Below are 22385 nucleotides of genomic sequence, written 5' to 3' on the forward strand. Positions count from 1 at the left end.
TGAGAGGAAAATCCAGGGAAGGAAGAGTCAACCTGTGGTTTGTCCTGAGTGAAAGTGTGGTTCTCTCCTTCCTAGGTGGTATCACGGCAACCTCACACGTCATGCAGCCGAGGCTCTTCTCCTCTCAAACGGATGTGATGGAAGCTACCTTCTGAGGGACAGCAATGAACGGACCGGGCTGTACTCTCTCTCTGTGAGGTAGGAGACTTAAGAACTCTAGGAATTCAACATTGTCCCATCTCTTCCTAACACGGACATTGACTTGATCATCACACTCAAATTACCAGATAACAAAATTCTTACATTGCCAAAAAAAAATTCTCTTGATTCCTGTTAGATCTCCAGGTCTAAGCATTCCAAGCTCTGAATGGTGGGCTGTAAGAAACATTCTCCCTCCTTCCCTTCACAGGGAAGAAAATGTGAGAGCTGAAGGACACTTTATGAATTGTTTAATGTCTTGCTTGACTGGTGGAGAACCTGAAACCCAAAGTGGTAAAGTGTCTTTGCACCCAATAAATCAGCAATAGAAACAGCACCAGAATCCAAATCCCTGAAACCTGGCGCAGTGCCCTTTTAATATCCCTGCTTCCCCTGAAAAATCAGAATGATTCATGTCTGTACAGCTTCCATAAGCACAAACTCAAGCAGGCAGTAAGGCAAATTTTAAGTTTTTTTTTTTTTCTATAAGTGGACCGACCTTTCTCAAAGCTCCACTTCCTCTGAATATTAATGAAATTAATCCAGTCGCTACCCAGCCCAAGCCTGTGATGATCCAGTCCTTCTGGAGTCTCTCTCCTCCCTGCTTCTTCCTGGCTGCGCTCCTCATCAGGGAAGCTGCCCTTGCCTTGTGATAATCAGGGGGAGTCACTGGTTTTCAGTCAGCATCTGTCACCTTGGCCTCTACGAACACGTAGCAAGTCTTTTCTGGGTTCATGGGGGGTTGCTGTCTGCTTAAACTAGGGATGTGAGGACTCCATGAAATTGCCCAGGCACCCACTTGTTAACCTCAAACCATTATTGTTTTGCTACTGTTCTGATGGCACCTCTGTATACCTCTGAAAAGAATCCCTTCGTGTTGCATCTCTCATGCTGATCTGGCATAAGCAAGTTTTCTCTACTCTTTTCTCCTCTGTGTAGACTGGGCCTCCTTGTCACTAACTCAGTAGCAACATCTACACTCCTTTCTCTCTGAATCCTCTTTTTCTTCCAGTTTAGAAACATTTTTGTTCTGTTTTGTTTTGTTTTTTAAGGCTCCTCTCCCTCTGATAGAGGGAAAAACTGGCTTCAAAAGTATTTCCCTGGGAGCACCTGGGTGGCTCAGTCAGTTAAGCATCTGCCTTTGGCTCAGGTTATGATCGTGGGGTCCCTGGGCTCTGCTCAGCAGGGAATCTGCTTCTCCCTCTGCCCCTCCCAAATGCTTGTGCTCTCTTGCATGTTCTTTCTCTCATATAAATAAATAAAATCTAAAAAAAAAAAAAGTATTTCTCTAAATAATTGATGGCAGGCTTCTATGAGCTCAAACACAGAATTGACATTTTTTAAGTCCTCTTTGTGGGTTTCCAGACTTCCATGTTTTCTCTGCCACGTAACAAATTACCCCAAATTTAATGGCTTTAAACAACTACATTGAGGGACACCTCAGTAGCTCAGCGGTTGAGCATCTGCCTTCGGCTCAGGGTGTGATCCCAGGGTACTGGGATCGAGTCCCACATTGGGCACCCTGTGAGGAGCCTGCTACTTCCTCTGTCTGTGTCTCTGCCTCTCTCTGTGTGTGTCTCTCATGAATAAATAAATAAAATATTTAAAAAAAATAAACAACTACATTGATTATCTCACAGTTTCTGTGCATTAGAAGTCCAAGTGGGTTCTCCTGTTTCTCTGCTGGGGCTCCTACCAGGCCAAAATTAAGGTGCTGGCTGAGGTTGTGGTTCATCTGGTTTATTCTCTATGTCCTCTTCTGTCATTCTCTTCTTTTTTTCTTCATTCTTTCTCATTCATTTCCTTGCTGCTAGGGACTGAGCTCCCTGTTTTCCATCTAGCTATGGACCAGGGACCAGGGTCAGCTTCTGGAATCCACCCACAGTTCCCTGCCAAGTGGCTCCCACAGGCAGTTCACCGCATGGATTGTTTGCTTCCTTCTAGGCCAACTAAAGCATGTCTCTCTGATGTCTCTCTGATATCTCCTGTGACTAGCCAGAAAGAAAAATTTGCTTTTACCAATACTCTTATGTGATTAGGTTGGGCCCACCCCCAGATAATCTCCCTTATTGTAAGGTCAGCTAATTTGGGGCTTTAATTATCTGCAAAATCCCTTCATAGCAGCATCTACACTAGCATTTTATAGAATAAATGGGAAAAAGTGTATGTAGTCCAGGGACTGAGAATTGAGGACATGTTAGATTGCTGCTTGCCACCCCTTCCATTCCTGGGAGCAGTGCAAGTCGATAGGCTTGCTCTAAGGCTAGTGGCAGAAATCGATAAGAGTGTGATGGGGTAAATAAGAGGGTCATAGAGAAAACACACACACATTCATTAACATTTTTTCATGTTACTCTGTTTTGCTTAAACTTTTTCTAAATAACATTTTTGGGAAAATTATTAATCAGACATAAAATTCTGCTTGGGTGGAAGCAGGAATGGTGCTTTCTTTAATCAATAGCAAAGGTCAAAATTTCATCAAGTGGTTAGGCTGCACATCCTTTAAATGCATAGATCTCCCCAAAATCGCAAACAAACCTGTGGAATTATTGGATCAAAGAATATTAACTTTTCACCTATATATGTTTCATCTGAACAATTAGATCAGAAGCTTCTTACAATTAGGTGGTATGGCTTATTTTACTCATTCATTTGTTGACTCCCTTAATAATAAATATTTGAGAGCTTCCATTGTATGCCAACTGCTTTGGTAAGTGTTGTAGAGGATTCAGACTTTGCCCTAAGGATGTATGGCCTCAGCAGCAGTGGGACACTATACAGGTTGCTCACTACAAGTCAGAGTGCAGTAACCAATGGTAAAGAAAGAAGGTAAGTGTTTGGATGGTTGAGGAGAGCAAAGCAAATAACTCAAGATGGAAGTATCATGCAGTAACTGGTAGAGTAGGTAATATTTGAACTGACACTTGATCAGAAACAAAGAGGATGATGTTGCAGGTGAAGGGAACTAAGAATGCTAACGGACAACAGGAGAAACTTCTAGGAGAATTATGGGTCCACTTGGATGAGAGCAGCTGTTCTCAGAGTGTGGTCCCTAGACCAGCAGCATTCCCTGAGAATAGGTTAGGAGAGCAAATTCCCAGACCCCATACCTTGGAAGTACTGAATCAGGAATTTAGGAGGTAGGAACTAGAAATCTGGGTTTTAACAAGCCCTCTGGGTGATTCTGATTTCAGATGAGTGCTAAAGTTGGAGCAGGCCATTCGTAGAGAGGAGAGGAAGAGTGGGAGTCAAATAGTATATATTTATTTGCATCTGTAGATAAATAATATCTATAATTTATATATTTATATATGTTTATATATAATTATATATATATCTATAATTTATAATTTATTTAAGGCTCTGCCTCATTCCAAAAATGAGATGGAAAATGACATTGTAGGAGATTAGATATTTTATTCAATAGGCCATTGAACCAGCATGGCAAGAAAAGGGCTGGGCTCACACAACTAATTAAGTGACAGAAGCAGAATTCAGACTTGACTCTCAAACAAGTAAGCGCCACAAAGAGGACAACTTGGGGAGGGTGCTACCTGCCTTTTCTATCATCCCTATTCTCTGCCGGCCTTAAACACATGCCCCTGAAAGGAGTTACTGTTCAAGGACCCTCTCGGTAAGTCAGAGAACATACAGGGAGAATCATCTCTTGTTTTCCATTGCAATGAAAAATTGAGAAGAGCTTTGCCAAAAACACTAGTGCTTTAAAAATGCCAGTGGTTTCAATAATGGTGTCGTAATTCTCATTTTTAGAAAAGTTTAATAGTGACGCTAATATCTAAGGTTGTATTTCCCTTCAAAAAAAGATATGCATTTGTTGAATAACCTTAAGCATTTCTTTTTCCCTTTCAGAGCCAAAGACTCTGTCAAACACTTTCATGTTGAATATACTGGATATTCATTTAAATTTGGCTTTAATGAATTCTCATCTTTGAAGGATTTTGTCAAGCATTTTGCAAATCAGCCTTTGATTGGAAGTGAGACAGGTAAGCAATGAACAGATAGATATTTGACCTATGAGACATTGTTTCAGGATGGAGGAGGGATAGGGAAGATTTCATTAAGTAGCTGTCACTTCTGTTGAGTATGTGCATATGCTACCCAATTAGATATGTTTAGAAATTTTTTTCCAATTACCATGCCATATGTTACATTAATAAATAAATTACATCATATATATATTATCTTAAGGAGAAAATAATGTGATCTGTATCAAGTAGATAGTTTTCTTAGAATGTGTTATTTAACAGATTGATTAAAAATACACAATTTAAAAAAAATAGTCTATTTTATAATAATAATGCAATAAACAAAGAAAGAAGAAAGGCTAGAACAACTTTCTGATACCTCATAATTTTAGGTATGGGCAGTTTGCATATTGGGAGGCCATAAAAGATAATTTTGGGCATTTTTTTACTTAAGTTTCCACAAAGATTCCAGAATTTTGAAAATACTGATTAGAAGTCAGCCGTGCTCTCGAGCAAGACCTTTATTTCACCATAAAATTCTCTTTCTCTTGTCCTGGTTTTTGTAAGTTTTTACACTGGACTTAAATATGGACAGGAAAATTTGAATTTCCCTGTTTGAGTGGTTAATGTCAAACTAGAATATTCAAATTTAAAAAAAAAAACACTACCCTGGTATTTAAATTATCTAACTTGTTTTTCTGTACCAGTTCAATAAAGTAAGCAAAAGATCACCCCAATATTTGTGATACAGATCACAATTTTATGCTACCTAAATGAAGATAACTCTCAATTAATCAAAAATTGGGCACTTCCAGAACTTGAGGTAGAAGAGAAACTCAAGACTTAACAGCACAACTGTTTTACTGTGAATTTGTACACACTCATTTTCTTGGTAAACATGACCAGTGGGCTTTCTGTTACTTTCACTGTGGTGGGGAAAGATGCCACCACTGGTTTTTCCTTTTCTGCTGTTTCTGTGGCCTGGATAGAACCTGATATGAATCACACAGTATCAAGTATAGATGAAAAGCACAGGGGAAACCACAAAATAGTTGCCTTACTTTATACTGACCACACAAGGCTTATGATAGAATATTCCAAACTACAAAATTGAAGCTATATTTTTTTTTTCTGCTGGAAATTCTTCCAATCGGCCCTGATAATTACTTTACCATTTAACCAGCAGTAATTCTCATAAACACATGGCAGGTGGGCATGCATTATTTATTTCCATCGCTACTTTGTCATTGGCATGCAAATGCCAATTTCTCAAATCCCTTCACTTCAGACTTCCTACAACTCTATGCTCAATTTTATTCACTTCTTGGTCACTAGAAATTGAGGAGAGATTTTTGAAGCTAAAGACTGTGTTTTATCTGCTATTGGGTGTGTCCTTCTCCATATGCCCCAGGTCCTGCTACAGAGCATTACACTTTGGGTGAGTGAATGGATGGCTGGATGGATAACTATGAGTGGGAACTCTGTGTAGCTTCAAAGCCATGATAAGGGTTATCTTCTAGCTTTTTTTTTTTTCCTCCAAGCAACGTCAGCTTTCTTCTTTTAAACTCTCCTTCTAGACTCTATTTTTAACTCCTTTGATCATTCTCTGAACTTTCTCCAAGTTAGGGAGAAAGTATACATTCTGCCTATCGAAACGTCTCAAAAAACTTTAAGATCAAAGTGAATGTAGTGGTTTCTGGTTGAACCTTTCTGCCACAGGTCCAATATCCAGGCAAAAGCATCACCTACAACTTGTCCAAAGTCAAGGCTCCTTGACATTGAATTCAGGACAATGAAATTTCCTGTAAATACGTTAAATTCCCCTGTAAAGACATTAATGTAACTAAGGTATACCATTAATCCATTAGGGATTGGGGGAAAAAAGGGTATAATCCTGATTCCTATAGTGGTTTATCCAAAGCCAAAGTTTGCTGTATCATTAACATTACCATCGCTACTTTATTTATTGCAGTAAAACTCAGGAAACTAAGATTTTTATCCTCCCTGCTGTATCTTCTCTGTTCTATTCGTTATCCATCAGAGAATGTGTTATTATTTGAACCCCTGCTATAGGCTCTTGATGTTTATGGGTATGTACTAGGCCTACTAACTCCAGCCCTTCAGTTAGGTTTCCCTAACTCTGAAATATTCCTCTTATCTGTCACAGCCAGATGAAGGCAAAGCCACTGAGGCTGGGAACAAGGGGAAAAACCCATGACAAATGAATGTTCTAGTTGTGCCCCTCTGGGAGTAATAGGCCTCAGGAAACAAGATAACGTGCTGAAGTCATGATGACTCTTAAGCCCAGCAGATTTTCAGAAGCCACAGTCAGCACTGTGACCTGTGAATAACAGTGAATGGAAATCAGGATGCCACCTTCTAAAAATAGATCTCTTCTTATTCATTTAAGTATTGGCTCCTGGTTTTGACTCCTAGTGATTGGGAAACCTGCAGGCTGACGATTTCTTGCTTACCATCAGATGAAGTGCCAATTCTTAAAGTTTTCATTTGATTAAAGATACCAGGGGAAGTATTTGTCTGCACCATGGATGAGGCCTGCCTAGAGTCTTACCTCCAGATTTTAGGAATGGAAAGGAATAGAACTGGGTATTTCAGCCCCCTCCTTTTCTCCCAAATCTCTGTCATGCCAGCATCCCCCTCTGCAGTGCCTGGAGAATGAATGTATTTAAAAAAGACTTCCCCACACTTATCCACTGGCTGGTATGGCATTGCCTCCAGGGGCAACGGGAAGGACCTCCAAATAGCCAATAGCCTTCCATTTCACCTTACAGTTGTATATAACATAGAGGGAAACCCAGCTTCCCCTTAGGCTCTGGGTTCTAAGAGAATATTTGTACTCAGGAGAGGTAAAACTGTTAACCTCAAGGGAAGAATACTATTTTAAGATACCTTTTTTCCTATTCTATTCCTAGTCTCCATTCTTTAAATTATCAATATTTGTTTCCTAATCTGAAGAGTGAAGATTTCCTAAGCAAGATCTAAACCTCCCGACAACCTCAATGTCCTATTATTATAATTTTCCTTGCTATAATCTGCATTTAACCTTTCCAATCTCTGTGAAAGTTTTTGTTCACTCTAATTTCTCCTTAGTAACACCCATAAACACTCTTAAGAAATTTCTGATTGTCAAATCCCAATCATTTCCCAAGTATATCATAAAAACATCCGTCATGCTCTTTTCCCTTACTTTCCCTCAGTGGCTCTTTTATTTTCTAACATATTGCAAAATTGACTTAAAAAAAATCTTTGCAAAAAAATTAAAAATAAAAAAAAATCTTTGAGAAGCACCTGCGTGGCTCAGTGGTTGAGCATCTGCTTTTGGTTCCGGTCATGATCTTGGAGTCCTGGGATTCAGTCCCGCATCAGGCTCCCCAGAGGGAGCCTGCTTCTCCCTCTGCCTGTGTCTCTGCCTCTCTCTGTGTGTTTCTCATGAATAAATAAATAAAATCTTTTAAAAAAAAAATCTTTGCACTAGTAAGTAAATCCTATGAGAAGAGGGATTTTTGTCAGTGTCGTACCCTGATCATACATCCCAGTATGTAAAAGAATAAATGATGGGGGATCCCCGGGTGGCTCAGCGGTTAAACGCCTGCCTTTGGCCTGGGGCATGATCCCGGAGTCCCAGGATCAAGTCCCACATCCCACATCAGGCTCCCTGCGTGGAGCCTGCTTCTCCCTCTGCCTGTGTCTCTGCCTCTCTCTCTCTCTCTCTCTCTTTCTCTGTGTCTTTCATGAATGGATGAATAAAATCTTAAAAAAAAATAAAATAAATGCTAATAATTATCCACATTTCATCATTTCATGTTGCTTTCTCATTTATCTCATTACCCAAGCCTGCATTGCAACACTGCAACCAGCAAAGTTCTGACCATGAATTTTTACTTCCAAAGTTTATACAAAGTACCATTTGAAATGATACTTTGTGTTGTATGTATGCTCAGTAATGATTAAATTCAGATTTTGACTTTCATTTGTAATCATAAGCTGCTGTGTAAAACTTCCTTCATATTTGTACATAGATTTGAAATTCAACTTAAGTAGACTTGGAAATTTGAGACTTCTTTATTAGCATGGATACTTTAGGTCCATTATTAATTTTTACTGTATCTTCTTGTAATTAGCTAAGTTTGAAAATTTAGACAGCATTTGTCTTATTTAATTTATTTATTTGAGAGAGAGAGAGAGTGAGAGAGAGAGAGTAGCAGACGTCCCACTGAGGGTGGAGTGCACAGCCCAACTCGGGGCTCAATCCCAGGACCCTAAGATCATGACCTGAACTGAAGGGGAGATGCCTAACCTAAGACATCCTTCGCAGCATTTCTTTATCCTTAAAAGTCCAAATATTATTAGAACAAAAATTACCTTTCTCATTACCTTTGATTTCTATTAGAATGCTGTGTGTGAAATAGTCATATATAATTTATTATAGGAATTATTTTGCGGTGACTTTAATCACCTACCTGGCATGAAAGCATATGATAACAAGTCAAGTGCTTTGTTTGTGCTTACCCTTTATAATAATTGGTTCTCAGTTTTGAAGATCCTATCTGGTTCTTTCTTAAATGTCAAATTTCCACTTCTCTTTTTGTCTTAATGTGGGGATTCCCAACCTCTCGGTAACCACTATAGTTATTATTATTTTATTTTGTAACGCCAGCCTTTTTTTACCCAGATGGCATTTAAAATTAAGTTAAAATTAATTGGAGTTTGGGAGTTGTGTGACATTTCTGAAAATAATTGGCGACAACTCAGAATTTTGCCAAACCACAACCAAGAATCACTTCTTCAGTGTATGCTTGCCAAAAAAGGAAATTTTCTTAGCTTGTAATGATGTGTGCTTGAAAAAGGAAAAAGCAGGCAAGGAAGGAAAGGGAAGCACCATTTGTGGGGGGCTTACTCTCCTCCGAGCATCCTATTGGATGTTTTCACATACATCAAATTACTGAATCTTCTGAAACACCCACAATAATGTGAAAGTGGTCCCACTTTCGGATGAGGAAATAAAAACAGACATTTTGAGTTATTTGGTCAAGGGGAGCACAGCTGGAGTCCAGGCCCACCGTGTGCTGAAGCACCGGGACTTTCCACTGGCCTACCGGTGACACGGCAGCACGACATCGCCACGGCACAGTGTGACCTCGAGTAGGTTTGGGTGGGAAGATCCCCACCACAGCGACACTGGAGCATGTTCATAGGACACGGCAGGGCTATCCCCCAGGCTCTTCTAAAAGGTCTGCAGCAGTATTTTCGGGGTGTGATGTAAAGCCCTTGTCCTACAGAATGTTAATCAGTTTGAGCTTCGTCTTTGTAGTTACTGCTGTTCTTATTTTATTTACATGAATTGCCATTTGAGACACTATACCGGAGGAAATCTTAAAACAGAAAAAGGCTGGCTAGAAAACCCATGTAGGCCCGTCATATTTATGTGAAGTGTGAATGGGAAGGTGGAAGAAAAGGAAAATGAGGCACAAAGACACAATGACATCAGGAAGGAAGTGCTTCAAATGGACACTGTCCATTTATAGGAAAAAGGACACACCTTTGGTTACTAAGCGTCCTCATAATTCTTGCTCCTGCCTTGGGCCTGGGTGTTTAACTACATTTCTAGGATATTAGGATGGGAAGGGAGTCCACAGACCATCTCATTTTTCCCCTACAAAAGAAAAAACTGAGGCCTGGTGAGAAATGTTAAGGCAAAAACTCACATCTCCTTTCCTCAAGCTGCCTCCTAAAGAATCCATTTCTTTGATTTTCGTTTCTATGTATGCTCTCCTGCCCAAACATCTCATGGGCCACAGAGAGTTTCCATGGTGTGGCCACCACGGCTGAGAGTAATATGTTATATCAGGAGTAAACACATGAACTCCCAGTTCGACGCCAGGCTCTGCCGCTCACCAGCTGGACGCCCTTGGGCAAATTATGTAACCTCTCTGAGATTCAGTTTCATCATCTTATAAATTAAAGCCGATGATCTAATAGTTCATGCCTTAATAGTTCATGACTTGCTGTTGAAGATTGAATGAGATTAGGTATGTAAGACTATAAAAATAATTCTTAGCATGGCATAAATAATCATTATTGCTGTTTTTAATGAAGCATTTTTATAGTAATTCACTCCAACGTATCATATGCAAGAGTTGTACATTCCTTGGTGTATCATGAAGTGTTAGTGAGGGACGATTTAATTTGTGTTTATCAAATGTTTATGTCATCTCCAAATTTTAAGCCAGTTCCCACAGTGGATTCAGATGAAAGGTCAGATCAAGCGACCGCTCCAGAAAGAATGACCTGACTTGACTTGGGTATTTTAACAGAATCTTCTGACCTGGCTGACTCATTTGCTTTTTCATTCCTCTGTGTAGTTCTCCCTGTGAGGCTGCAAATGGAAAATTAAAGCCCCTGACTATGTAAATGAACATAGTTTCACCAGCACCATTTTATGATGGGTTCAAGTTCATCTGCAGAGCAGGTTGCAAAGAAGAAAGGAGAAAAGACCCTGAATATTCCTGTCGTTCTCTCTAGAAAACCACTTCCCACTGGCAGGAGGGGACAGGGGAACCTGTCACGGATAAGCCAGTCGCAATGTGTGTTTTCTGAGCCTGAGGGCAATAACGAAACATGGATGGATGTGGTCTTGTTTTCATTTAATTCAGCAAATATGTACCGGGGGCCAACTGTGAGCTGCGCACTATTACTACTGACAATATAGTGAGGAACCAGATATCATCCTCACCTTCAAACTTCTTCCAGTCTAGCTGAGAAACCTGATGGGTTAAGCTAAGCACTAGCTTTAGTGCATAAAAGAAATACTCTAAATAAAAGTTTCCCTTTTAAGAGCTTTGTGTGCTCTTGCACTACTCGGTTTCAGATATCACCCCGATGCCTGAGGCTTGAGACTGTCCTTGCTGTGTTCCTGAGGTCCTGCAGGAATACAAGCGAGGGAGTCCTTCGATGCAATCTCACAATGTTGCATACAGAGTGGGTGTCCTGTAAGTTAGCAGTTCAGTCAAAGCAAACTGAAATGCCTGCCTTGGTCCCTCTCTGATCACCTCAAAAATGTACCTCCACCGAGTGCTTCTGAAACCCAAAGTTTCATGTCAAAGGCAGGAAGCAGTAATCTCCTTCATGTAGCTCAGAAACTGAAGTGAAACTCGCAGCCAGGTTTCCAAGACCTGTGGCGGTAGAGTTTCCTCTCTCCTCCCTTTACCAGCCCCTGCCTCCTTTTGCTTTGACCAAACCTTCTGATCAAATCCTGGAGTTAACTTGGCCTGAATATCACTAACCCCAAGTTCCTCCTTTACGGAGCCAAGGCACTACCTTGAGCCTTGGGTGGAAATAGAACGAGTCTGTGGTGGCTATATTCTATAACTTTCTTTTGATTGAAAAGCAATGGGTCAAGAGAAGTACAGGGAGAGAAGTGGATTTTTCTGGTTTATTTTATTTTATTTTATTTTATTTTATTTTTTTTAGTTAAGGATATTACTATTCCGTCCCAGAATACAAAGGTGGGATGAACACCAAGAGACAATAAAGAATCAGCCCTGTGATCATGCCAACTCTGAAGCTTTCAGCGAACTGAAATGCTTCCCTTGGTCCTGCTCTGATCACCTCAAAAATGTACCTCTACCCAGCATTCCTGAGACCAGGTTTTATGTCAAAGGCAGGAAAGAACAGTCTCCTTCATGTAGCTCAGAAACTGAAGTTAGTGGGCCTTCTCTTCAGAGAAGTAACTAATTAGATCCCCGGGAAGTGGATCCCATGACTGTACCCGGGTGAGGTGTTTGTGGGGGACACCCAGGGCCTGTGAGGATCTTCCCTGGTGTAGAGGATGGGGCAGTTTCTACAGAAGACGAGATCATCGTAAACCCAGCAGCCATGCCAAGAAGCCTATGTATTGTTTTCTCCTTGGGCAGAATGGTCAGCTAAGAAGACCTATCTTTAGGAGGCAGGATTATCCATGGGAGCTATCGATTTATAAGCAGATTGGCATTTTCTTCATTCCACCATTCAATCTAGCCTCATTCACCGTCTTACTAGTAAAAATCAATCTATACTCAATTCTACTTTCCTGTTGACTCATTATCATTTCCCTCAGTTTAGCTTTTGTTGGTTAAACTTTAGAAGAGGTTTCTGAAATAGAATTTGATCCCTCCCCCCACTGGAAATGTGAACAGCTGTACATGTCGTTGTGGTCCTGTCCTTGCCCCCAGGGCAGGGTCATCGTGGCCCTGGCAAGGCTGGTTCCTTTCAGGCTCTTCTCTGACTTAAACCTGAATTACTGTGGCATTCATTTACCCAATCACTGATCAATCCTTCATTATGTCAGCATCTGTACCAGGAGATGGAGCTACAAAGATAAATTTGGGACCATACCTGCCCTGAAGGGACTCACAGGGTTGGGAAATGCACCTGTTGAAAAGACAGTGGCTTTATAATACCAAGTGGTTATAGTTTTGTGGCTGTAAGCAGCACCCCCACCCAGAGATCCTTAGAATATAGCACAACTGGCCCTCAAGTCTATGCTTACCTCCCAGGCACTAATACTGTGGTACACAAGATAATGGCCCCCCCAAAGATGCCCACATCTCTTCCTGGACCTGTGAATATGTTACGTTACCTGGTAAGAGGGAATTAACTTTGCAGATGGAATTAGGACTATTAGCTGACTTTGGATGGGGAGGTTATCCTGGGTTTTCCAGGCAGGCCCATTCTAATTGCAAGCCCTTATAAGTGAAAGACGGAGACAGTAGAGGGAGACCCCAGACACATGGCAATGTGGGCAGGCCTCACACGCACTGTTGCTGGCTTTGAAGAGGGAGGAATGGGGCCACCAGGGAAGAAATGCTGGCAGCCTCTAGAAGCTAGAAAAGACAAGGAATGGCTTCTCCCCTAGAGCCTTTCCCGAAGGAAAGCAGCCCTTGCCAATACCTTGATTTTTAGATTAGTGAGACCCATTTCAGACTTCTGACCTCCAGGACTATATGATAATAAATTCAAGTTATTTTAAGTCACTACAGCTGCAGTAACTTGTTACAGAAGCAATAAGAAACCACTATAGGTGGTATGCCTGGTTGTGGACAAAAACAGGATTGACCAGGCACATATCTCTAAGGTATCATTAAAGAAATATATTTTCATATTAGACATATGGAAACAGATGAAAATTTAGCATCATCGTTGAAAAGAAAGCATTAAGATTTCATATTTTTTCTAACCTGTGAGCTGCTTGGAGCCCTGGGCCCCAGTCCCCTCTCCCGCACTCAGATGGAAGGGCTTAGGAGACACTCATTCGTCTTCAAGCTGTAGTCAGTGGCTTCTAGACTCTGCCATTTTATTCTTGGCAGAATGTCACACGTGGGTCTTTTTTAACTCGACATTTAAAAATTCATGTTCCAAAGATGCAATCGTTGGGTTTTCATTTACGAATTTAAAAATACTCTATATCAAAGCATAATAACATCTAACATTTTCATAATCCTTTCGCAAACACTTTTTATTCGGTGCCTCAAACAGCCTTGTGAAGAAAGAGTCATTATTCTCACGTGTCTGGGGAGGAAACAGAAGCTAGACTGACTGCCCAGGGTCAATAGGTACTGAGCGCCAGTAGTGGCTCTTTCCATGCCATGGTGACCGCTGGGCACATCGCTAGGGGTGAGTCTCTGGGGAGGGTCACCCTGGAGCCAACCCCACACTCACCAAGCATCTGGCACGCTATGATTGTGTCACAGAGCCCCTGAGCCTGTACAACGGCTGCTCTTGATTTAGGCGTCTCTGCTTTCATTATGACTGTAAAACTGTAACTGGTGGCCCCTCGTCCTGATATGACTGGATCTGTTCTCATGAAAGGATCACATTGACAAAAGAGCGCTGACGACGTGCAAGGGCAGGACAGGGGCTTCTGATAGCTGCGAAAGCCATTTTTCATTGTGATCCCAATGCTACAGTTGTGAACAGGATGCAGAAGAGGGAGGAGGTCAGGGTCTCATTCTTGTCTGGGGGCATGGTCAGAGACCCTCTCCTGGCTTTTCTCAGTGCCCCTTTTCAAGTGACAGCAGGGTGTCACGTTGGTCCGCTCTCAGATGCCACAGTTGTGGTTTTGCAGTCAGTACGTCATGCATACCTGAGCGCCGAGCACCATAGAATGGTTTGGCTTTGTTTTAGGCGTAGTATTATTATCTTGTGCTTTTTAACTGCAGAGGTGATCTCTCTGTGTCCTTATTATGTCCTTCTTACTCCAGTTCAAGGTCCACACTATCTATAATCAAAATACCTTTTCAAAGAAGCCTTTCTGACCACCCCCATGAAATATCATTCTTCCCCCAACGCCACCCTCATCACCTGCCTTATGTCTTTATCTTGCTGTATTAGGATTTCCAGAACACTGCTCTCACCTGATGTATTCTATTTCTTTTCTTTTCTTTTCTTTTTTTTTTCTGGCTCCCCTACCAGAGGACCAGGTGCTGTATCTTCTTTGTTTGCTGTTGTATCCTCATCACCTGGACAAGTGTCTGGCACATAGTAGAGCCCAATAAATACTTGTTGAATACATTGCTGAATTCTTGATATCTCCCCCAGGGTCTGGTACAATCTCAGGCCTGCCTTTTACAAGACTCCAGTAAAATAAAAAGCAAGAAACCATAGCAAGAGGGAAGAAACCCTTAACTCACTCTTTTTGTAAGTTATCTGGTTCCCGATCAGCTAATTGATTGGGAGAAGGGAAGAGTATAGAGGGGGGATGGTTAGAAGTGTTGAGTCAGAAGTGCTCTCAGCCTTGGAGGGACTCACCCAAGCCCCCAAAGACTGGCCCTTTTTCTGTCCAGTCCTCTTCCTCCAGAGGAAGTGAAGGCAATCATACATAAGCTGGTTCAGGTCATGTTCACTTGAGCAAAGCAAATTCCCATGTGGCTTATTTTATTAATCAGGTGGTAGGAGACAGTAGGGAAAATGCAACGAGTCTGCTTTTTTTGAGATCCACTGATTTGTTACAAGTTTGTTCTGAAACCATGGAATAAATCCTCTCATACCCCAGTGCATTTGTTGGGTTTTACTTTCACGGCCTTTATAAAGGCTACCTGGAAGACTTCCAATTATACCTTAAAGTCTGGACCCATGTAGCCTCCTTCGTGAAGGCTTTTCCAAAGTGTTCCATAGAAGGGGTCTTCGGGTCCCCGGGCATCCCTGGCGTGTGTCGTCTGCATCTCTGACACTGATGTCATCACCCTGTCCACTTAAATGACTACCTGTTTATTGACATCTGTTGCTAGTTTTGCCTGAGCACTAGGAGAACCGAAATCATCTCATCATGCTTTATATCTCCAGTGTCCACCCTAAGTGCCTGGCACATAGTTGGTACTCGATAAACGTCAAGAAAATGAACACGGGAAAAGATCTAAAAACAAGAGGCCAAAATCTAGCCCCAGGTCTCTGCTTGTTAGCATTGGGACCTTCTTTCTGGGTCTACTCTTCTGATCATGTTCTTTTGTCTTCACCCAGGCACTCTGATTGTCCTGAAACACCCCTATCCGAGGAAAGTGGAAGAACCTTCCATTTATGAGTCTGTCCGGGTTCACACAGCAATGCAGACGGGAAGAACGGAGAATGACCTCGTGCCCACTGCACCTTCTGTAAGTGGCTCTCCATCCGCCGCGGCCTTCAGACGCTCTTAAACATTCGCTTGTTCACATGAAAACTCTAACTTGGGTTATAAAACCTGGAAAGGAACATAAAGTTTGAAGCCCATGACTCATTTCCTCTGATCCAGGGTAAATCCTCAAGAAACACAATGCCATAGTGCTGGGGCTGTAAACACTTTGAAAAGGGCACGTCTATTCCCGTCCTGACTTAGGATGCACGAAAGGTGCTGGTGTTCACATGGTTGGCTAAACTGTAATTCTCCCACAAGTTCCCTATATTCAGAAAAAAAGAAATTTACATTTCAATTGTCTGCGGAAGAAAAATATTCCCACGTTGACTATAAAACCCGAGGATGTTGTTTTTTCCTTTTTTTTTTTTTTTTTTTCTGCTTCACTGAAGGAGAGGTACGGACAGAAAACCTTTGCACTTCTTTGCAACGTGGGCCCTTGTTCAGTTTCAGTGAAGCCCGAGCGCTCATTGCCTTTCAAGAGCCCATTTCCGCTGGTCCTGTGAGCTGTGACCCTGCAAACATTCCTCCCCGCGGTGCTCAGGGCTCCCCTGTCCTTCTCCCTTCCTGCTTTGTCAAATGCTCCTGCTGTAAGAGGAGCATCAGGATTTGTGCGGATCAGAAAGAAGGGAACCCACAGAAGAAACGCAGAGAACCGACTCTACACCTGGAAACGGCATCCCTCCAAGACACTCCGCTACAAATGACAGTTATAAATGTGTGGCCCTCCTGTCTGCAGTACCTTTTCCACGCTTCTACCTGCCACCACGGAGATCCTTCTTAAAAAGCAGATGGATCACATGACCTCCCTGCTTAACCTTCCGTGGTGCCTGCTGTCCTCTGGCCCACCTGGTCCCTCCAGCCTCACCTGTGCCATTCCCAGGCTCACAACAAAGTGCATTTCTCTGCGCTCCTTCTGCCCGCACTGCCCCCCCCCCCCACCCCGCAGCTATCCCCTCATCACTCTTCAAGACTGGCATCAGAGACCAGTGTCTCTCAGAAAGCCTTCCTGAGCCCCTCCTTGCTTTCTTTAAAGTGGCCCTCTTTTGTGCTGGGAGCACCCTCTGCTTGCCTTTGTCCTGCAACCATCACCCAGGGGGGCTGGGTGGGGGGTGCTAACTACCTAGGCATGCGTCTGCCTTCCCCGATGGCCTGACACTTCTCAGGGTAAGAATCATAGCTTGTCTTTGTAGCTTTGTAGCCTAGCCTGGTTCGTGGCGCATGTTACATTTTTGTTTCTGTGCTACATCCACTCAAAAATAAAAATCCTGGAAACTGATTAAAAGCGGTATTTTAGCTTTGTTACAGTTGTAGGGAGACTCATCAAACTAGCAAGGTTTAGGAAAGCAAGACAATAAATAGTCTCCAGTCAAAAGAGACCAAAGAACAGAGCAAGACTTACCTCCCAATCAATTCTTTGATTTCCAGCCAACCCACCCGTCCCTTCCCTGACTTTCCTCTTTACGGAACAACATGGAAGGCCTTGGAGAACCCTCACCCTGCCACCAGTCACCTCAACATCTCTTTCACCTGTCCTGTCAATGTAGCTTCACACTCTCCTCTATTGCACTTACCCTGAAGGTCCTCACTCAGTGTCAGTTGGACCATACCCTACTACACATGTTCTTTATCAACAGTAAAATGCAGGACTTAATCTGTAGAGCGGGTGTGAGCATGAGAGGTAGCATCCTTGGGTGGAAATAAACCTCTTTAACCCAATTCTGCAAGCCTTATTGCTTCCCTTCTTTGCTTACTCCAAGTATCGGATAGATTCTCCTGCCCTAATATCTCAATATGACTCTACACAGAAGTGTCTGTATAATGGAGTTTTTAAGACAGTGGTGAGGAATTGGGGGAGCCTGGCTGCACCCACTATATAATGACAAATCCACCGAGCTTATTGTGCATCAATACATACAGAAAACTACTAACATGTTCTAGTGTTGCAGGAAGAGAGAACAGTATAAGAGCCTAGAGGTGAGAACTAAATCGAGGTATTTTGAAGACTAGCAGGAAGATCATGATTGGCATGAAGTGAGCGAGAGGAAATGTGGTAGGAGGTGCGATCATGGAGGGAAGGAGGGGTGGATCCTGTAAGGCAGCGTTGTTCTCAAAGGGCTCACCACCCAGCTAAGTGTTTGGAAATTCACAGTGCTTTGGAGCATTACTGGCATTAGCAGGTGTCAAAAACTGTGAAGAGCCTGAGACTTGACTTGCTCGCAGACTAACCAAGCTCCATGGCTTCATGGCAGACCGCTGGCCATCTGCCCCTTCCTCTGGAGGAAGACACTCTCTCCATCTTCTAAGGTTGTGTGCTCTACAAACATGCTTTAAAAGTGGGTCTGGAACAAAGGGCTGTTGGAACCTTGCTGATAAGACATACAGACATGTGAGAGGCCCTGGAAAATTGTTTCCCAATGATGGGCAGGGGCCATGGAAGCCAACTGTGCTGCTACGCAGGAAAAGAAGACTCCCATCCGAAATGTCAGCTCTATCTCCTTTGACCAACATGGAAGGCCTTGGAGGACAAGATAAAGGATTTTTTTGTTGTTGTTCTAAGTGCCAAGCAGAAATTGTGAGAGTTTTGAGCAACATAATTTAAGCTTTAAAATTTTTTTTAAAACAGTTCATTCTCACCACAAAGTGGAAAATGGAATGTGGCCAAAGTTTGGAGCAAGGCGAGTAGTTAGGGGGCGATTGTAGTGGTCCAGAGAGAGACGGTGGTAGTTCAAACTGGGGAGTGGGGGTAGGAACTGGTGAACTTCAGGGTGTGCTGTGCAGGTAGAAGAGACAAGTCTTAGGACAGGTTGAATGTGGTACGTGAAAGAGTCACACGGTAGTCCAGGAGGACTTTGCTAAGATGGCAGGAGGGGTGGGTCTGGGGGATGGGAATGAGCAGTTTTGTTTTGGACCTGGGAGATGTGAAATACCAGTTGGTTGTGTTGGTAGAGATTAAGTGAGATAATAGATCTTGCAAGCCTGACACAAGAATAAGTCCTATCTAAAATGTTAGCTTCCTTAGCTTTCCTGTTGTGGGATTCATCATTTTTTAACGACTCCCTCCTACTAAAATTTCTGTTCCCTTTGCTTTGGAAACATTTTTCTCTTTGTTCTGTTATCTGCCTAATGTCAGATATCGAGTAACGTCATGCTCGAACAAAATATCCTTCAAGGAATTCAGTTTTTGCAATTTATGAAGTTATACATTTCTTCATCTTAGGATCCTTGTTTTATGCATACTTCTATTTGCACAGTTCCCCACCAGTCCTTACCTTTTATAGGTGCCAGCTACGTGTTATCCTTGAATTAATGCTATGTGAGTTAAGAAGTGACTCATTGTCACTTCAAATCCCTTTTGGATAAGCAAATGTGAATAAATCTGCATTCCTGAAAGTCTTTCCCACAGAATAGAGGTCTCAAGAGATGGTCTCTGAAAAAAAGGGGCGGTGGGGGGGGGGGGATGGAAGAGGATCATGTGATAAAATAAATATTGGAAATGCTATTTCTCATGTTCCCTCTTAAAATTCACAAGGAATACTGGCATAATGCAGGCTCTGGGGAGTAATGAAATGCTCCTACTTCATCCAGAGTTTCCTAGATGTATTGACCCAATGTGTGTGTGGGTGCGCACAGGCACCTTTGTGGGGAACACCCGCTGCAACAACAATTTAAACAGCTAGGTTGGGCACCCGGGGTGGCTCCGCGATTTAGCGCCACCTTCAGCCCAGGGTGTGATCCTGGAGACCCGGGATCGAGTCCCGCATCCGGCTCCCTGCATGGAGCCTGCTTCTCCCTCTGCCTGTGTCTCTGCCTCTCTGTGTGTGTGTGTCTCTCTCTCTATCTCTTTCTGTGTGTCTCATGAATAAATAAATAAAATATTTTAAAAAATAAAAAATAAACAGCTGGGTTTCACTTAACACACTGCCCAACACTGACGTTTACAAGCGCCGGGATGTGGCTTATTGCTTGCAAATTACTCTCAAGTTAGAAGAGAGTCTTCCAGCCATCACCTGTTGCTACAGAATTCCTCCAGATGATCCAGTCTGGGAACAGTCTCTCACAACACAGGGAGGATTTTCAAGTGTCTGGGTGAAGAAATGTAAGGCAATTATTTAAAGGTCAAAGGCAAACCGGTGTTTCATGTTCAAATAGGACCGAAATAGAAAGACAAAAATCATGTTGTAATAGTTCTGGGCTTCACTTGGAGTTTCTTTCTTTTTCAGCTGGGCACAAAAGAAGGTTACCTCACCAAGCAGGGGGGCCTGGTCAAGGTAAGAAGACATGTTTTTGCTAGCACCGGCCACAGACAGACAACATGTCATGTAGACTAAATTCTTGCTTTGACTTTTTTTTTTTTAAAAAAAAAAAGCATAATTGCCTATTTTGACCCAGTTATAATATTTTCCTGTTTCAAGAGTTGATCTTTATCACTAATATTAGTCAACATTCTGGAAAGTCACTTGACTTTTCTTTGGCAATGTCAAAGGTGTGAGAGTAGGTTACTGTTACAACCCGCCACTGCCCCCAAAACATACAGTCCTTTTAATGGAACAATCCTGGATGAAAGTAGCAAGTTAACTCTAGAACATTTCTCTCTCTCTCTTTTTTTTTTTTTAACAAGGAAGTCAAAATTGTATAAAATGTTTACCTAAAAGTAGGCCAAAAACATCACTGGCATTAATGTAACTATGTTATAAAATCCCAAAGAAAGCACAATTTAAAACTTTACTAATCTGGGGCATCCAACTGTCCCTCCATTTATGTAATTGTGCCTTTCAAAGTACGCTACTTCATTTTAATGTGCTAAGAAGGCCTTCATAGAATATGTCTACTCCTCCCTATTTTAAGAGTCAGGGCACTTAACCTGCTTGACGTTAACCTAAATATTGTTACTTGTGTTCCTATTAGGCTGGATGCTCCCTAAGGGTGGAAAGTATTTATACTTATAGCGTACTTATTTTTAAGTTGTCTGTTACTTCTTTTAACTGGGCACATTGCCACTCAAGAGAAGATGAGGGTTCTGTTAGTACCTAGGAGGGAGAAGGTGGGAACCAACAGTACCTGCTACCAATGCTGTGGAATTCTTAGACAACTCTTAGAAAATCATGTAGTTTGAGGTTGTTCAACTTCAGTTTGTGTATTTGTTAAACAAGAATATCTGGCATTGTATAAAGGTTGTAATATATATAAATCTCCAAGGGTAGTATCTAGCCCATAATAGGTGCTTACAAAATGGTACCTATTCTTATCATAGAGTTAATAAACATTTAGTGATTTGTCATAAATCACCTTGGATATTTACAATAGACTATTTCTTTGTATTTGTTTACATCTGTCAATATCTCTGCCTTCATCATGAACTCTACGTATGAAATCATTTTGGTCTTTGTAGATATTTTCAAACTTTTCTTCAGAGACGACTTTGCCATAACAATATTTTATTGTAGCTAATCTTTTAGATTCTTTTCAAATTAAAGGAAATGGTCCAGGTCAAATACTGCATCCCCATATCCAAAACCTACGTGTTTTTGTTTTTGTTTTTCCTCAGACCTGGAAAACAAGATGGTTCACGTTGCACAGGAATGAACTGAAATACTTCAAAGACCAGATGGTGAGAAACATGATAATACCTTTTCCCTTTAAAAATCAGCTCTCTAGATGGAAGGAACATCTGCCTTTGAGATCTCTGATTTTTTTCCCTGTGAGCAACTGAAACACCAATAAATGCTTGGAAATATGAATTCTTGATTTGTGATATGGGCAGAGTTTTTCTTTTCTTTTTAAGTTAGCTCTACACACCATATGAGGCTCAAACTCATGACCCCAACCAAGATCAAGAGCTGCAGGCTACATGGACTAAGCCAGCCAGGAGCCTCGAGCAGAGTTCTTTCACAAGGATGAGATGTGTGTTCTAGCAACTGCTCTTTTGAACTGGCTCAACTAGCTCCCAGCGCACAGCATCCTCTTAGGGCAATGGGATTGTTCTCTTGTCACCATGTATTAGCTCTCTCTGCAGCAATTTCTCTCTTTATCAAAAATATCCCCATTTCGGGGCACCTGAGTGGCTCAGTTGGTTAAATGTCCAACTCTTGATCTCAGCTCAGGTTTTTATCTCAGAGTCTTGAGTTCCAGCCCCAAGATGAACTCCACGCTGGGCATGGAGCCTACTTCAAACAAACAAACAAACAAACAAACAAACAAACAAAAAACAATGTCCGTTTCCCATGCCCATTTCATTAAGCCAATTTGAAACTATTTTATTTCTTCTCACTTTCCATACCCCAATTTTCTGAGAAAACAGAAGTTTAAAAACATGAAAGAAAACTATGATTCCCTTCCATATTTAAAATGCATCTCTGTTAAATTTAAATTGATAAAGACAATCTTTTTCTAACATCCAGTTTCATAACTAGCCAATCCCCAAACCAGGGGTTATGACACCCCTTAGTAAGCTTCTCCATGATCAGCCCCCTCAGTGAAAATAAAATGGACAGGTGCACATAGTGGAAGATTTTTAGGGAAATAGGTGCTGAACAAAT

General features: G+C 41.9%; 1 protein-coding gene across 2 annotated transcripts in view; it reads left to right on the top strand.

Annotated features, from left to right (window-relative positions):
* DAPP1 (dual adaptor of phosphotyrosine and 3-phosphoinositides 1) overlaps positions 1-22385 on the top strand; it is a 48112-nt gene that overhangs the window by 19997 nt on the left and 5730 nt on the right. For both annotated transcript variants that reach the window (XM_077882112.1, XM_077882111.1), the window contains 5 exons: positions 76-198; positions 4069-4202; positions 15699-15829; positions 20070-20117; positions 21395-21457. In XM_077882112.1, coding sequence (XP_077738238.1) covers positions 76-198; positions 4069-4202; positions 15699-15829; positions 20070-20117; positions 21395-21457 — 499 coding nt within the window. The remainder of the gene's footprint in view (positions 1-75; positions 199-4068; positions 4203-15698; positions 15830-20069; positions 20118-21394; positions 21458-22385) is intronic.

Source organism: Canis aureus, chromosome 33 (genome assembly GCF_053574225.1).
Source record: "Canis aureus isolate CA01 chromosome 33, VMU_Caureus_v.1.0, whole genome shotgun sequence".
Classification (NCBI taxonomy): Eukaryota; Metazoa; Chordata; class Mammalia; order Carnivora; family Canidae; genus Canis; species Canis aureus.